The sequence below is a fragment of the Podarcis melisellensis genome (genome assembly GCF_964234715.1).
Source record: "Podarcis melisellensis genome assembly, chromosome: 16".
Lineage (NCBI taxonomy): Eukaryota > Metazoa > Chordata > Lepidosauria > Squamata > Lacertidae > Podarcis > Podarcis melisellensis.
The window spans coordinates 28,277,246-28,294,843 of NC_138533.1; the positions used below are offsets into that span (position 1 = coordinate 28,277,246).

At 41.5% G+C, this 17,598-nt stretch overlaps 1 protein-coding gene across 4 annotated transcripts in view; it reads right to left on the minus strand.

The window, feature by feature from the left end:
- Window positions 1-17,598, minus strand: part of LOC309359482 (clathrin heavy chain 1) — a 55,815-nt gene that overhangs the window by 22,727 nt on the left and 15,490 nt on the right. For all 4 annotated transcript variants that reach the window (XM_081893179.1, XM_081893180.1, XM_081893182.1 and 1 more), the window contains exons 3-16: window positions 15,601-15,869; window positions 15,138-15,299; window positions 14,212-14,325; window positions 12,863-13,036; window positions 11,313-11,510; window positions 9,771-9,971; window positions 8,191-8,343; window positions 6,994-7,116; window positions 6,223-6,360; window positions 5,846-6,010; window positions 5,180-5,360; window positions 3,568-3,731; window positions 1,275-1,400; window positions 859-1,001 (exon numbers count right to left, since the gene is read on the minus strand). In XM_081893179.1, the coding sequence (XP_081749305.1) occupies window positions 859-1,001; window positions 1,275-1,400; window positions 3,568-3,731; window positions 5,180-5,360; window positions 5,846-6,010; window positions 6,223-6,360; window positions 6,994-7,116; window positions 8,191-8,343; window positions 9,771-9,971; window positions 11,313-11,510; window positions 12,863-13,036; window positions 14,212-14,325; window positions 15,138-15,299; window positions 15,601-15,869 (2,311 nt within the window). The remainder of the gene's footprint in view (window positions 1-858; window positions 1,002-1,274; window positions 1,401-3,567; window positions 3,732-5,179; window positions 5,361-5,845; window positions 6,011-6,222; window positions 6,361-6,993; window positions 7,117-8,190; window positions 8,344-9,770; window positions 9,972-11,312; window positions 11,511-12,862; window positions 13,037-14,211; window positions 14,326-15,137; window positions 15,300-15,600; window positions 15,870-17,598) is intronic.

Genomic DNA, 17,598 nt, shown 5'->3' on the forward strand with positions numbered 1-17,598 from the left:
TGGCAAGAATGTTATTTGCCCCAAAACGGAAAGAAGTAGTCCCAGCGAAAGAAGAATGGATACAAAAACATATGGAATATGAAGAAACGGCGGCGCTTACTGGAAAAATAAGAAATCAAGACAACAAACTTTTTATAAAAGAATGGAAATGGTTTATTGAATATTTACAAATAAACTGTAAACAGATAAGAACACTGGCATGACTACTGTAATAACCTGCAGTTTTATAAGAGTATATATATTTAAAGTAGATAAATAAGTAAGTTAATTTGGAATATGCAGAAAATATAAAAAAATAAATTTAAGGAACCGCAGAAAGAGGGGGAAGGAACTCGAGTTTTGAAATGTTAAAATGATTGTAAAATTATTGAAATGTATAAAACTGAAAATCATAAAAAATAAAAAATAAACCTAATATAATGAGATTTCCCAGCTAAAGCACCTCTTATTGCGTTTGTACGCATACTTAAGGTACAAAGGAAAGAGGCTTGTTTGTATTTTGGGAATGATTCGTGTTCTTATGTAGCTGCATGGTTTTATATTTTCTGGATGTCCCATGATCACATCATAAAGTAGTTGTGTTCTATGTTATAAATCAAGTACTGCCAGGAGTTGTTTCTTTTTGTTTTCCAATGTATTTCTTATCAATTAAAAAGCTGGTATGGCGGCAGCAAATTTTTATTCTGAAAGTGTGACCCAGAGAAAAAAGTTGGTCTAATAAGGGTACTGACCTAAAGTGGGTTTTTTGGAGTATTTTGACACAGTGGGGTTTTTTTACAAGCACGTAGCTTTGCAGTTGGAATCTAAGAAGTTTTAGAAATAAAGGAATTAAAAAATTAATTTGTCTGCAGGTCTTACCTATTTCTTTTTTCCACTTCAGCTACCAGTTCATCTGTTGAGAACTGGCCTCTCACCACCATGATCAAGTTCTTGATAACATCTTCAGAACAATCCACATCTAGAAGCCCTCCAACCACGGCTGGAATACGACTTGGGTTTACCTAGAACAAGTCATTATTTTTAGTTTCAGGTCTCACCCAAAAATGTCCAAACTATTGTTATACAGACACATTGGTAAACTGCAGGTTGCAGCCAATTCAAAAACATCATTAAATAAATTTTAGCTATGCTTAAAATTTCATATTGAGTATCCTCTGATTACTTCCTGATCACATTTTCTGCTGAATGTATAAGATAAGGATTTGCTGTCACTGACATAAAAAGCATGTTCTTAAAAGTTATGAATCAAATTACCGCATGTGTAGATACATTACCTTTTGAACATAGATCTCAATGTATTTCTGCAAGTTGTTACGGTACAAATAGAGAACCAGGTCATGGACGAAGTCAAATCTGTCACAGACGATTATCAGGGGAAGCTGGTCTGTGAGCTTAGCTTCCTGTACAAATAGAGAGGTGCAAATACAGCAACATACCAACAGGAAGAGAGCAACAAAAAAGCACAAGCAAGAACAAAGGTCCAAGAGAGAAAAACCTGAATGGAAACCTGGTTAATTACAAAAGAACCCAGCTCAATACTGCGGAACATGGACTACTTATGTGACACAGGCAAACAACATGGCTGCGCTTCTCTTTCCAGAAATTACACGTTTCCTCTGCAATAGATTACCAAGGGCCACTATGTGCATTTATTGTCAATGGAATGGAAAGGTGTGGCCCTCTTCAGTGCAGAAGGGCATTTTTATCAGTTCAGTAATGTCAGGTGTCAGTGGTTGCTCGTGAGTAACCAGGCAGGACTCCGACCTGCCTTTTATAGGCTTTATTTTGGTGCAAAAACTATTTACAGTGCAGAACCATCAGTTCATGTCTGCCTCAATCGCTAGCAGAATCTGGGAGTGGTTCTTTCTCGGTCCTCCCCCAACATAAGAACTTAGCAACCCCCAGCTGTTTCCTTCCTTCTTTGCATTTTACTTCTCTGCACAAGGTGGGCGACGGAAGAGGCATGTTTCCCTCCTGGCCGGCTTCGCCAGAAGCGGTGCTGAGGCTCCCCACAGCATCCTCTAGCCCTTTCCCCTCCTTTACCCCAGAGGTGTGGCTTCGCCCACCCTCAGACTGACGAGGTGCGACGCTGGGGCTCCCAGCAGCATCCTCTGGTCCCTTCCCCTCTTCCCCACTAGAGGTGTGTCTCTCCCCATTGCAGGAAGAGGAACTGCTTCGCAAGATTTTCGGAGCCTCCCTGTATCCCAACGGCCCCTCTGCCTCCCTCCCCTTTTCCGATGGCAGTCCCCTGACAAGTAAGCAACACCCACTGTGCCATAGCTGTCAAGCGTCCCTTATTTGGCGGGACAGTCCCTTATCCCAGCGCCATGCCCCGCTGCTGTCCCTTATTGATGATGTCCCTTAAATAAGCTATGTCCAGCTGTGCTTTGTCAACAACAAATTGTTGCTGGGTTTTTTGTGTTGAATGTATGCTATATGGTAATTTATGGACCTAATAGGTATCTAAAGCCATTTGCACGCAACAAAATATGTATTTTATCAAAGTAATTGTTGATCCCTTATTTTGGCTGCTGATCCCTTATTTTCAAATCTGTAAGTTGACAGCTATGCACTGTGCGTAGGCTCTTTTTTTATCTGCACCCCTAAGAGCTCTCTTCAGTCCCTCTCCAAACTCTGCCCATCTGAACTCTGGGATGCATGTCCCCTTTCCTCTGTTCTATCACAGGCCTAAAGCCTTGTCTCTACTAACATCTCCCACTACATTCTAAAGCAGTCTGCCTATTATTAGAGGTCTCTCTGTTCATATTATTTGCTCCTCAACTCATGAAAGGAGAGTGGGGAGCTTTCCGCAAGAGCGCTTCAGACAAAATTTCCCTCTAGTCCAGCATCTGGTTTTCCCACAGCAACAAACAAGCTGTCTTTGAGGAGCTCACAACCAAGAAGAAAGGTCGGTAGCCCTCTCCTGCTACCGTTCTCTCAGCATACTGTATTCAGGACTGGAGGCAAGATATACTGTATTTACTCGAGTCTAATGCACCATCGAATCTCATGCGCATCTCAATTTTCAGAGCTTTGAAACCAAAAAAAGTATTTGCTGGCGAATGCAAATGCGACATTGAATCTCATGCGCACCTTGATTTTCGCAACGTAATTTTGCCAAAAAAAGGCAAGCATTAGATTTGAGTAAATATGGGAATCATCATGGCTTAGTATCCATATCCTCCACAAACTTGCCCAATCCCCTTTTAAAGCCATTTTGTGGAAAAGAATTCCAAAGGATAAGTATGCACTGCGTGAAGTAGTACTTTTGTTTGTTTGTCTATAATGAATTCTCCCGAATATTCAATTTAATCGGATGACCTCAAGTTATATCATGAGAGATCACCAATGTGGTATTAAAGTAGCAAACCCAAGAGGGCCGTAAAAACAGAATTAAGGACTGAAATCATCATCATCCCACCCTTCTTCCCAGGGCAGCAAACAAACATAAAAAGTTAACACAATTTAAAATAAAACAAACATATTGAAAAACAAGGGTGACACAGAAAAAAGTCTAAACAGACATTTAAAGTATCACCACTCAGTTTGGTACTGTGGGTGTTTTACCTTCAGAAAGTTCTTCACCCGTTCTGGATTATAACAATTGCTTTCTCGGCAGATTCTTTCTACCTCTTTGATTTGGCCAGTCTTGCAAGCTGCCTGGATATACTTAAAGTGGACATCTGGGTCTTGACTGAAGTTCACAATAGAGCCCAGGAAATAAAACAGCCCTAGAGAGACAGGTTTAAGTGGTTGGGGGGGTGTCCACATTGGGGTGGAGGGGAAGAGAGAAAAGAAAGGCACCTCTACAAGCATCAAATATAAACAGCTTCAACAAGGCATGGTTCAAAAAAACACAGTGTTTGAAGACAAAGGACCAGTCGCCCAACAAATTATGATCCAATAGCCAGTAATGAAAATGGCCTTAATCCATACTTTAAAATTAGGAAGCATTTTCAGCATTGCATTCCTAACTCAGATGTATAAACAATTCACTTGATTAAATTCTTTTAGCAACTTCTAGAAATAAGTATTAGTTTTCTTATTTCCTCCTCATTCTAGAATCTTTAACAGTACTTTTCCCATGATTGGTTAAATTTCTATTTCTTACAAATCCTGCGAAAAAAATCAATCAATTAATACACTAGTCAGGTCAGGAATAACTGTTTGCAGCCAATGACCATTACAATATAAACATAAAACACATGTCCAAAATATGGAGAGATAATCAGTCCAATAAGACAGGGCTAAACTCTGTGAATACAGGATTTAAAACGTTTATTCAGTTCAAGACTACCCTTAATATTCCACACTAATGTGATTTAAAAATGCCTCTTTTATCTTTTCTGCAGCAATGCAAATAAAGCTACCCTATAGCTGATGAACTCATCAGCCAGCAGGCATCTTATCTCAAAACTATCTGTTTGGCCTTCTAGGAAGGTCTGAAAAGGAAGAATGAACTTAGCCCTTGGTGAATTATATAAAATACAGTATAAGATACAGTGCACATCTTCAATTTGGCCTGCTCTACATACATAAAAATGTGACTTTACTGATCTATTAGAAAACCTACTAGCTAAATGTTCAGTAGGCATGTTTGGGAATCTAAGTTGTTTAAAAGATATGCTAGCCATTATTTCAGACAAATATTTTAAGAATTAGAAACTACCTTTTAAGACAGGATTTGTAAGCTCCTTGCTGCTTGCAAACTGCTTACTAGAGCCCCATCCCTTTTAATATTAGAACTACCAATGCAGACATGACTTTAGGATGCACTGTAATAGTTACAGTGAAAAATCTGCTGGGTAAAAAAATATTACTTTTACTACCTCTAAATTATACCAATTTACTTATACGCATGCCTATTTTGCACAGCCTACTTCTTGCTCTTCTCCATTAGTAGTAGATTTCCAGTGCCTTGCCCTCAACCTCAGCCATGGTTTTGGCTTTGACAACATTGCTAGGCACTGCTACCCTCTCACAGGGGCCAGAAACGTGTAAAGAAAATGCATGCTCTGGCGTGCTGGCATGCTCTGGTCCATGGGGTCACGAAGAGTCGGACACGACTAAACAATAACAACATAAAAACAGCCTCCCACCTCCATTATCTGACATTCCGCAGTCCTCAGTAAAACAAATTCAAGAAAAGCATGCACTATCCTCTGCTTCCAAGGCTTACCTTCATAACTTTTAAAGGATTCAAACAGCTCCACAAGAGACTGGGTGCCCAGCTGCTCGTGGTATTTAGACGCCACTTGCACACAGAGCTGTAGGTTTTGCCGGATGTTGGCGGACAGCATAGCACGCAGGCACTCAACAGAATCTTCAACTGATAGAGAGCCAAAGAAGTTCACAAGCCACTGAGGAAAGAAGCAGCAAATAATTCAGCAGGTTCACACCATGACATGAATGGAGACCATATCGTGAGTTTCAATTATCTACCAATCTAAGGGAAGCACAAAGGTGTATTAAAGCACTGAGGTCCATTATCATGTTTTGGTTGTTTTAGGAGAGCCAAGGTAGGCATGGAGGGCAGGGGAGAAGCTTTCTTTTGATCCCTTCACTTTATCCTCACAACCACCCTGTAGAGTACATTAGGCCGAGTGTGTAGCCCCAAGTCATCAGCAAGCTTTATAGCCAACTAAGGATTTGAACCCGGGTCTTCCCAGTCCTGACCCAGCACACTAATCATTATACCACACTGGCTTGTCTAGAAGCAGATCACTGGAAGCAAAAGGGGGATGGTCTGTAGGAAAGGAAGCTACCAACTAACCAAATAACACAAAGGAGAACAGTGCAGAAGGGAGCATGAACCATAATTAGTTAAGTGTGCATATTATCTTACCTCCGGGTTCAAAAGATGGGTATGAACAACAGCTCGCTTGATGTCGTAAAGATCAGTGTAGTGTTCCAATGCTCTCTGTAACAAGCCTGCCTTTTCACAAAGCTGGGCAATGTGGGCACGGTCATAATGTGTGAACATCTGGTTTCCCAGGATAGCATCTGCAACCTAGGGATTAGCAACAGTGCAAGTCAATTTATAAAAGAGGAATTAGTGTTCTTAAAACCCTTGTGGGTGATCCTCTACATGAAATATATGGGTAGATTGTTACACAGAGCCATCTTTGGCAAAATAACAACTGCCTCCCTCAAGAAGGAATGAGAAAGGTAGGCTTCAAAAAAAACACCACCCCAAAACCCATCCAACCCAGGAGAGTTTACCTGTGGAGCATGAATGAGGTTCATCTCAAGCAGACGAGTCTGGAGGTGGCCTTCGGCCGGACGGTTATTTTTCAAGGCATCCAACAAAAAGGAGGTACACTGCTGAATCAAACTGTTCTCCATGAATACATCAACAATCTACAGCGTAGGAATCAAACAAATAGCCATCAGACACGTAAACCGTTGCCTAAGTGTGCTACAAAACTTATTTTATGCATGCAAATACATTGTACCAATTAGTTGTAGGTCTAAAAAATAAACAAATCTGTAATTCACTAAATACAGACTTTAAGCTCCCAACGTTTCCAAACCACAACGTAAGAACATAGCTGAATTCAATGTTTCCAAATAACATTATTTATTCCACTTCATGTCCAGGTGCCCATCACATATCAAGTATGTTTAACCTTGTTTTTCTTCTGAAAAACTATAGAGCAGTTTTCAAAATCAGTTTTACACACGTCTCTAGTTCTTACCAAAAAGGAGTTGGTTCAAAACATAATCTCTTACATTTAAATTTGAGTTGTCACTGCTCATAGCTACTAAGGTATAATTCCTTACACTTTTGATAATTCCTTACACTGCTTTGAAACCTATAGCTAGCAACTTTTGCAATTAGGTAAACTGTTAAGTTTTCCAGAATTGCAAGACCATGAGAAAAACTGTAGACATTTAAACAAGATGGGTATTCATTTAGCTGTATTAGGACTTGAGGGGCATTTTATTCCAGCTTTATCTTCTAGAACTGCAACAGACCGAGCTAGTGCTTACCTGATTGATGTTGGCTAGTGGCTCTTCATCCTGGACCAACATCTGAGCAAACTGAAGACCCTGATCTGGACTGACCCTCATCACACTCCTCAATAAGAAAATCCAATCCGGAGTATAACCAACCTAAAAGGTCAAATTTCAAGATGTTAAGTAAGTTTTTCTTTAATTCAATATATTCCTTCATTTTGCTAATATATTCCAAAAACAACTAGGCCGTAGCAAATTACAGGTAGCTAAGCCCAACCTCACATCTCAAGTCAGGCTTTTACTTGCTTCATATGACATTAGGGCAAGAAATTGATCAGCCCATTATTCAACGTACAGGTTCGAATGTTACAGTTGGGTTGCTGTACAACTGATGTACAACTGATATAAGATACAGCCTCTCATTTGTTGGAAGGGGACCAGTCCAAAGGGACTATTGTTGTCGGTTCAACTTCACAATGACTTCAGTAGCTGCTAAGCTCTTTCCAAACGCCATTCAATACCTAGCTTTTATCCTTTATACAGTTTGGGATCTGGAATTAGCCACTTCTATTTGTCCAAAATATTAATATCGCCTTTCAGGTACCCCAAATTTAAGGGTATCAGGCACATTACAGCCAGGGAAAAACACCTTCATTTGTGAAAACTCCTCCATGGAATGCACTCCCCAGGGAGGCTCACCCAATACAGTATCTTATGCTTTTACAACACTGGGCTTCATGTCTTTTGATCAGTTTTAAATCCTACAGATTATATTATTTTAATATTAACTGAAACCCACCCTGGGAGTTCTGAAATAGAAAGGCCTTTTAAATAAATGAAATTGCCAGAGATTAGCAAGACAACCATGTTAATGTGCACAGCCCATCCTAGTTCAGTCCTTTAAATTGATAGACATCCAAGAGCCTATAGAATTTAAGGTGCAAGTTTCATTCACCCGCAGGAAAAGCCCTGAGGTACTGAAGCTGATTTTTGCCATTTTTGTCCGCAGAATAGTCTACTGAATGCTCCAAAGACCACATGACTTATGCAATTGAAACTTTACCAGGTGGGGCCGTTGCATATCACACTTCAGATATCCCGGAATGTTCCGAGGCTTATTCTTATCTTGGTAAAGATAAAATTTAACTGTGCGTTCAAAAAGCTTCTGGCTTGCAAAGGTGTGCATTACACAATCACATACTTTTCAGAGGGGGAAAATAAGATAGTTACCTTTTTGGCATAAAGAACTATTTTCTGGAATTGACCAGTTTCTGCAAAACACTGAATTACTTTGTTTGGTACATTCGCACGGAGATAAACACTGAGGGCAAGGGTTGGGTCAGCAGCCTTCACCAAGTCTCCTAGCTCCTCGGAGCATTCCAGCTGAAACAGAAACAACATTTCAGAATCAACACAGATCCAAGTGTTAAGCTGCAATTTGTTTGCTGGCATCGAATGTAAGACTGCAATAGAAGCAGCATTTCAAAGCTATTAACACCACACCCAGCTCAGCAAACACTGCCACCCACCCCTGCTTATGGCAAGCAAATGTAGTTGCTACTCTTTCAATATATAGGGTATGCCTATCTAGATCTCAGCGATTTACCTCACTGTTTAGGAAGAAAACTCTGTGGTAATTATAGAAATGCAGCCCCAAAACTCTTTTTCGAATTAATATTTTAGCGGTGTCTTTGTTTACATCAACACAACAGAGCGAACTAAAATAAAACCGGGAAGGGGGTCAGAGGAGTGGCTCAGTGCTCAGAGTTTTGCTCATTTTCAATTTAAATGGATATCATAAAATACCTTGGAAAGTACAGTGGTACCTCGGGTTAAGTACTTAATTCGTTCTGGAGGTCCGTTCTTAACCTGAAACTGTCCTTAACCTGAAGCACCACTTTAGCTCATGGGGCCTCCTGCTGCCGCCACGCCGCCAGAGCACAATTTCTGTTCTCATCCTGAAGCAAAGTTCTTAACCCGAAGCACTATTTCTGGGTTAGCGGAGTCTGTAACCTGAAGCGTATGTAACCTGAAGCGTATGTAACCTGAAGTACCACTGTATTAAATTTTCCCAATCTACAGTATGTACCTAACTCATGTATGGTCCGTTGGTGGATTTCTTGGGACTATGTTTATCTTCCCAGTACTAAAAAATGGTTTATCTGGTGACCAACAGGGCCTAATCCATTTTCACTGCTGTAGGGTAAGCGTCTACACAACAGGGAGATTTCCCATCAATGCTATTTTGCCTGTAGTTAGAGCAAAAAGCCAGGAGACCTCTCAGTTGGATGTAGGTGGGTAATCAACAAAATGCACTAACAAGGCTTTATACTACTTGGGTAAAGGTAAAGGTAAAGGTAAAGGGACCCCTGACCATTAGGTCCAGTTGTGGCCGACTCTGGGACTGCGGCGATCATCTCGCTTTATTGGCCAAGGGAGCCGACGTACAGCTTCCGGGTCATGTGGCCAGCATGACAAAGCCGCTTCTGGCGAACCAGAGCAGCGCACGGAAATGCCGTTTACCTTCCCGCCGGAGCGGTACCTATTTATCTACTTGCACTTTTGGGGGTGCTTTCGAACTGCTAGGTTGGCAGGAGCAGGGACCGAGCAATGGGAGCTCACCCCGTCACGGGGATTCGAACCGCCAACCTTCTGATCGGCAAGTCCTAGGCTCTGTGGTTTAACCCACAGCGCCACCCTTACTACTTGGGTAAGTGGGCCTAAATAGGAATGCTAGTTAATTTCAGCACAGGCAACTGTTTAAAGCAGACCACAGCATAATAAATTTCTGAAGAGGCACCATGCATTACCTTGTCTTCTTTTAGCCATTTTTCTAAAAGCTGCTTGCGGCCTTGCTGAAGGACAGGACGGCAGAGTTCCAGAGACTCAAATTTATTGAGCTGGCCTTGATCGAGGAGGATCCCGAAGTACTGGAGCAAGGGAGAGGCCTGCCCAGGCTGGGCGGGTACACTCTGGAACTTTCGGATGGTATCACTTGTGCGCAGGATTCCCTGAACATTGAAACATGATTCTGTTAAAAAGTCTCCCTTAAGGGAAAATCCAAGGCAGAGAGAGCTTGCTCAGCTTGCCAGCCGAGAATTCCCAAGACCAGGGTGGATTTAAGGCAAATTGATTAATCACAATTTAAATCACTAGTCAGTAAGATTTGATTTAAATCATTTTTTTTTTTACAGAAAGACTCATTCTTGCTAGTATAATCTTAATATTTACAAACAAATGAAGGTTTCATTTTTGGAATAATACATTTTCAGAGTAATTTTTACTGTTATATCAAAAATTACTGATTTGGTTTATAATGTTAGAAATACACAGACAGATAATTATGAAATTATTGTGAGGTTTAATAAATTAAATGTTTATAATTTAACTAAAAAAGTAAGATTTATAGCACAGGTATCCATGTTTGTTAACTGATGTGGTTAAACAATTTTTTTTATAAAAAAACTTAAGACTGAGTTTTAGCACACATGAAAAACTTAAAACAAATCCTTATTTCCTGATGAATAGTCTTTGGACTATAATGTAACAAATAGAAAACTGTCTTTAGAAAGATTTTTTCCTTCAAAAGCATTTTATTTTAAAAATCCAATTTAAATTTTTAAAAATCTGATTTAAATGAAAAACATCCGTGGGTTGTTTTTTTAAAATAAATAAATAAATCATTGAATTTTATCCACTCTGCCCAACACCAATGTAAAAATCCTGCTAGATCTAGGTCTGTCATCACATTTTCCACAAGCGAAGAATTGGGACAATAGCCTTCTCCTAACTCTTGCTCCTCCTACTCCGATCACATGAGCAATTGGTAGTCAGGAGAAAACCTGCATCAGAACAAGAGGGCTCCATAACATTATTTCCTTCATTTATGAATCACTTCCCATAAAGTATCCTGAAGTTATTGATGGGCTTATTATTATGATTGTATTTATTTATATCCGGCCTTCCCACCAACCCCTGACAGTGACTCCATGATTACCTGATCCCCATTTAGGACTGCAATCCTAAGCAAGAATTCAATGGGGCAACCAGTTTATAGCTCTGGTCAATAATACCCACCGTGGGTTTTATGTAATGAGTATAACATAAACTGCTGCACCGCACTTAGTCATGTGCATTCATTTCAATGGGTCTACTCTGAATACAACTTAGTTTAATGCCTCCCTATCTTTATAATAGAATTGTCTATGTCTCCCTCAAGGAAGACAGAACCAGTGCTCTCGTACAACTTGGGATTGCCTGTTGCTTCAAACAAAGGTTAAAAGCTACAAAATTTGTTTGGAGTGCACTCCCGAACCCCTTGGCCAAAAAATAATTTTTTTAAAGATGCTTACCTTTGGCGCAGATGCCGCCACTTTAGCCGCTTCTGCATAATTTCCCTGTGCAAAAAGTGTATTAAATTTCCTGGCAAAGAGTTCTTCCGCCCCAGCTAAGTTACTCCTGATCGCCATGCGCAGACCCAAATCAGGATTCTGGAGAACATTGGTGGCGTAATTTACAATGTTATCTTCCTCCACACAAACAGAGAGTACCTATAAGAGAAAGAGAGTCAGCGAGTGCACAGTAAAGTCTAAAAAAGGACAAGGCACACTCTACTGCAGGCTTCCTCAACCTCGGCCCTCCAGATGTTTTGAGACTACAATTCCCATCATCCCTGACCACTGGTCCTGCTAGCTAGGGATCATGGGAGTTGTAGGCCAAAAACATCTGGAGGGCCAAGGTTGAGGAAGCCTGCTCTACTGTATAAAAGAAGCATTACCGATCTGGAGGAAAAGTGGCACATTCAAAAATGTCACTTTATAATATTATAAATGAGACTAGGTACCACCAGGCCAACTGCTACCAGTTAGGTACAGGATACAATAATGTTTACCACTGACGTTCTACTTTAAGATTCTCATTTTACTTTCTTTCTTACAAAGCCTTCCTTCCTGACTGCTCAGTTGTCATTTCAACAGCTTTACTGCTTACCTTAGAACTTTTGCTGGAGAAATCTATTCTATCAGTCCTCTTATCTGTGTCTGGTGCAGTGTTTAATTCAGTGATCATAGAGGAGCTACCACGTTACTCTCAAGAGTTATTTGATTTGTTAACAACAAGAGAGGTTAGCATACGTGTGCATGCATTGACACCTCCAATGCAGGCTGCAATCCGGATCATTAGAGAATGCATGCTTGGGAACTTGAGGTCTCACTTCAGGACATTAAACGGCATCTCTTTCACCGTTTTGAACCATTGAGCTGAAATCCCTAAGCGTCAGTGCAGAGCCCAGCAAAGTGGTGACTTAAGGAAAGCCGCCACCTGGATCTGATAAAGCAGTCAGGATTCAGAGCCTAAATGACAGCATTACAGTAAGCAGACACTGAAGTGATGGCTAATCTACAGCTGAGAAGTTTCATGCATCATTCTTCTTCTTGTTTAGTTGTGTCTGACTCTTCGTGACCCCCTGGACCAGAGCACGCCAGGCACTCCTGTCTTCCACTGCCTCCCGCAGTTTGCTCAACCTTATGTTAGTAGCTTCGAGAACACTGTCCAACCATCTCGTCCTCTGTCGTCCCCTTCTCCTTGTGCCTTCAATCTTTCCCAACATCAGGGTCTTTTCCAGGGAGTCTTCTCTTCTCATGAGGTGGCCAAAGTATTGAAGCCTCAGCTTCAGGATCTGTCCTTCCAGTGAGCACTCAGGGCTGATTTCCTTTGTCGTGGCAAAGGGGCTTGAGTAACTCAGAGAAGCTATGAGCCATGCCGTGCAGGGCCACCCAAGATGGACAGGTCATAGTGGAGAGTTTTGACTAAACGCGATCCACCTGGAGCAGGAACCAGCAAGCTACTCCAGTATCCCTGCCAAGAAAACTCCATGGACAAAAACAACAGGCATCATTCTTACCTGTCCTTTTTTATTTACACCAATAATTCCTGAGGTAGGTTCATGAGGTGCAGTTACAAAGATAGTGTCTGCACTAATACGGTTCATGTAGATGCACACTCCAGATTCCAAGTCGTACATATGAATATATCCATATTTTGTGATCAGATAGATAACACCATGCTTTGTTCCAATCTACCAAATGTACAAGAAAGAGACAAGGTTAACCAGGACAGTTCAGAAGTTATTCACTAGTTCATGTGTAGGCAAACTAAGGCCTGGGGGCCGGATTTGGCCCAATCACCTTCTAAATCAGCATGTTTTTGCATGAGTAGAAGGTGTCCTTTTATTTAAAATGCATCTCTGGGTTATTTGTGGGGCATAGGAATTCGTTCATTCCCCCCCCCCCAAAAAATATAGTCCAGCCCCCCACAAGGTCTGAGGGACAGTGGACTGGCCCCCTACTGAAAAAGTTTGCTGACCCCTGCACTAGTTAACTTAAGCTTCTTCCTAGCGCAGCAGCAAAAACTCAATTTATTGTGCAAGTGGATTATTTAATACTTGTTAACAGCTACGGCTATTTTTTAGACTGGGGAGCTGAGCCTTTATGTCACTACAAGTCAATCTCTAGTTCAGCTGTGAAACTGAAGCACTTAAGACCTTGGGCAAGCCAACATGGCTGCAAGAAGCTCAGATCCAGCTTTCAGTTTCAAGGAAGTTCCTAGGTGCAACTCTAAGGGCCTGTGTGTATTCAGCAATTTTGAACAGCAGGTCTCCACCCCTCCTCCACCATTCTGTCATAAACAGATTAGGCTAAGCCGCCTTTAATGTTTAAGACTGGCTTGCTTTATAGGACTACAGCATCCAATCCAGCCTAGTTACATGCTTGTTTGGATCCTGGCCTAGCAGTGCTATAAACTCAGACAAACTGCATTAAACATTGTCCTCGCTCAATTCTGTATCATTTAAACCAACTGTACACACTGATATGGTAATGTGGAGAGTTGTATTCAATTGTGTCTGGATACAGATCCAGCTGCCAGTTGCCTAAGAGTTACCCACTGGCATTGCCATCAGAGTGGGAGTAAACAGCATCCTTGCACCTGTTCATCATGCCTGGATACAGCTCCATTCAAGAGCCCCTGCTATGTACAGGACACTGAATGATCTTGAATATACACACACACAACCAATCTTTTGCAAGGCACCCTTCACCCTGCAAGGCAGCATGTAAGCGTTTGGAACAAAGTTCATATTTTTCTGATACAACAGTTGTTTATGGGCTAAAAAGGGCATGCAATACTACCGCTGCACTTGATATGCTTCGGCCATGCCACCGGAAGTCTTAAACGCACTCCTCAATTCATTACCTGCATTGCCACCGGGAAATCCGTTTGAGCCTCTGGAGGGAAAAAGACATCAACAGCTTTCTTGACAAAGGGCTGGTTTCCAGCAGCAGGTTGACCCACTTCAATTATATGCAGCTGGGGAAACACCACAGGGTTATAAATCAATTGTTTAGTTGAAAGGAGAAAAGCTCACTCAAATCAGGTGTTCCTCAGAATGGAAAACTGTTAAAAATGATGGTATGGATTTTTCTTAAGCGTTCTCCATTCTTCACAAAGTTTAAATGTTCTATAGCAGGGATGTCCGACATGTCGATCGCGATCTACTGGTCGATCGCGGGATGTCCCTGGTCGATCCTGGTCCCGGGACCCCGACTAAGCTTATCCCCCCCCCCAAAAAAGCAAAGCTCAACAACTCTGGTCAATCCAATGGGAAGATCACTGCTAGTTTTTTTTATATAGTGGGAGTAGATTGCAGTCTCTTAGAGGTTGGATGTGCCTGTTCTGTAGTACTGGCTCTACAGCCCAAATTAAGGCTATGTTGACTGGCACTTTGAGACTACAATTCAAAATGGTCTATTATGGTGAGACACCTTAAAGCAGAAAAACATGTTGCACAGCTGAAGTTTTGGACTACAACTCCCATCAGCCTCAGCGAGCACTGCCAATGGCCAAGGATGATAAGAGTCCAGCAACAACTGAATGGCACCACATTGACTACTCGTGCCTTAAAGAGAGATGCAGTATCAGCATCAAGTGTTCCATCCTAAACCCTGAAGCGCAGCTAAGATCTCTTGATTTTTCATAAGGACTTGCACAGACTACACTGGTGCAAGCTCTTGCTACAGAGGGGTTGAGGAACTTCATTTAAATGGTTTGTCGTCTTGGATCTTATGCCCAAAAGCAGCTGTAAGCAACAAAGGCAATGATCAAGTATAAAAGGCTTTTACCTTGCCTCCTGCAGGGCTTCGCACAGCAAAACAGAAGAGGGTGGAAGGCTTGGCATTGCCTTCTATTTTGAATTCTGCAAAGGCTGCTGCATGTCCCTCTATAGGCTGGGAAACTTTTCGATCCACTGAGTACAGCTGCATGGCACCAACCACACGATTTTGCTAATGGAGCAAGCATCACAGTTGTTAAATGTACAGCAAGCACTTAAGAGCCTGAAGCGTCAAGAACCTTAATCCATTTAGAGCCTCTTATCCTGCGCCTCCCATTAAGAGATTCCAACCACTAATTCAACAGAACACAAGCATCCCCATGTCACAGCTTACAAGTTCACTGTATGTTCAGTAGTTCTGCTTTCCAGCTCAGTTGTCACAAAAATGTTTTGGCTTCTAGTCTCCCAATTTCTGCAGTCCACATGCTTCAATGCATGCTTTTGAACCTTCTGCACTCCACAGCTTTCCTTACCTGGGCAGAGATTCCTATCAGGAGCAGCCACTTCTGATTTTCATCAGTTCTGTAATTGATGATTTGGCAGCCTGCAAGACTGGCGTGCCTGTCAAACATCTTTTGGGGCAGAGAGTCTCCTTCCATACTCCAGTGATAAACTGCAGTCTCTGTCACTAAGGCAACGGTATTCACAGAAATCCATTTCCAGAAGATCACTTCCTCTGCCATCGTGTGTGCTTTCATTTTGCTTTTCATCTCAATGTTAAAGATCTGGAGTGTTTTCCCCGCTGGCATACAAGACAGAAAGACAAAGAGAATCATAGCCCTCCAAAAATGTTAAGCAATAGCTACCCCTACTCCAACACTATCTTTTTTTGTAGAAAGACGTTTGGAAATATCCAAAGTCAAAGGCCTCAGCTACAGATGCAGCAGAATGAGGTGCTTAAAAAACTGGGCAGCACAACTGCAGACAACAATTGGGAGGAAACCATATTTTTGTAAGCTCTCCTACCTTTAGCTGAAGTGGCACAGTTCATTTTACCACTTTGTAGCACCGAATGTGTGGATCCAGCATAATTTAGAACAATTCAAGTAGAGGATGAAGGATCATTCATACCAAACTGTGACAATAACGAAGTAGAAATTTACCCAATCCCATATATTTCAGTGCCCGTAAGAGGCAGTGATGACTACCAACTTGGATGGCTTTAAAAGAGGATTAGACAAATCCACATAGAATGACAATAACAATGGCTACTAGCCACAGGGGCTGTTTTACCTCCACTGTCGGAGGCAGCATGCCTCTCAATACTAGTTGCTGGAAATGGCAGGAGGGAAAACAGCTGTTGTGCTTGGGCCCTGCTTTCGGACATCGCATAGGCATCATGAATGCTGGACTAGATAGGCCACTGGCCTGATGCAGCAGGTTCTTATGTTCACTCTGGCCATAAGTTTATCAAGTGCTTATTTTTTAAGCGCTAAGCCTTGTGCTAACTTGTTTAGAATTCAAGGAAAGTGTAGGGTCCCCATGTAGAACGCAAAACGTATCTGGTAATATCTGCACTTCACTTCCAGTCTTTCAAGACAAAGCCTCATTAGGAAAGTTGGGTGAGAGAGAAGGTAGGTAGGAATATTGAAGTTTATGGCATAGTGGCAAATGAGGAAGCCAGGAGGTGAACTCTTCAAACATTCTCCTTCAACCTTTTGCCTCAAAATCCCAAGTTTCTTTGGGGCAAAATCCCCCCTCTCAAAAGTAAAGGTATATTTCAGAATGGGCTGTTTAGAGTGCAGCATTTTAAAAAAGACATTTTTCAATACTGCTCAAAACAGGATCCTTATTCTTAGGATGCCAATTGTCCTACTTTTCAACCCATAGTCATTATTGAGTAACACACCAGTGTGAACCTAAGTGGCTTAACACCATAAACAATGCTGTTATGTGCAATTTTCTGTTCCTTGAGAAGGGTAGCATTGTGTCATCTGTAAGACATTAGAAACCCAGCAGGTAAGGCAACCAAAAATGGAAATATGACCTTTCTTCAAAAGGAGGACAAGAACTCACTGCATTTCCTAAGGATGCAACCCTTGACTCTAGGCTTCCAAGGAAGCAGAAGTCAATATTTAATAGATAGGATTTTGAGAAGCAGACATTAAGCAACACTATTCCCATCAGATGAAGGTCTGCTTGGTGGTGGGGTAATTGCTTAATATCTGTTTTCTTAGAAACATAACCTAAAAGTTATTTGAAAACTGGCTTGTTCTACAGTTAACTGTGATCAGTTTACTGCTGTCGTAAGCTAAAAATCTCCAGAAGCTTTTGAGTCTTGCATTACTGACTAACATACAATGTCACTGAAAGTTACTAACCAGATCTTTGATCTTTCTTTTTTAAAAAACTTTTAAGGGTGCACAGTGTTATTGGTGGGTGTCAAGTAGTATGACACTATTGGCACTAGAGCAGATCAGTGTCCAGTAGTCCAAGCAGAGAATTCTCAATTGGATATCTCCTCATATATT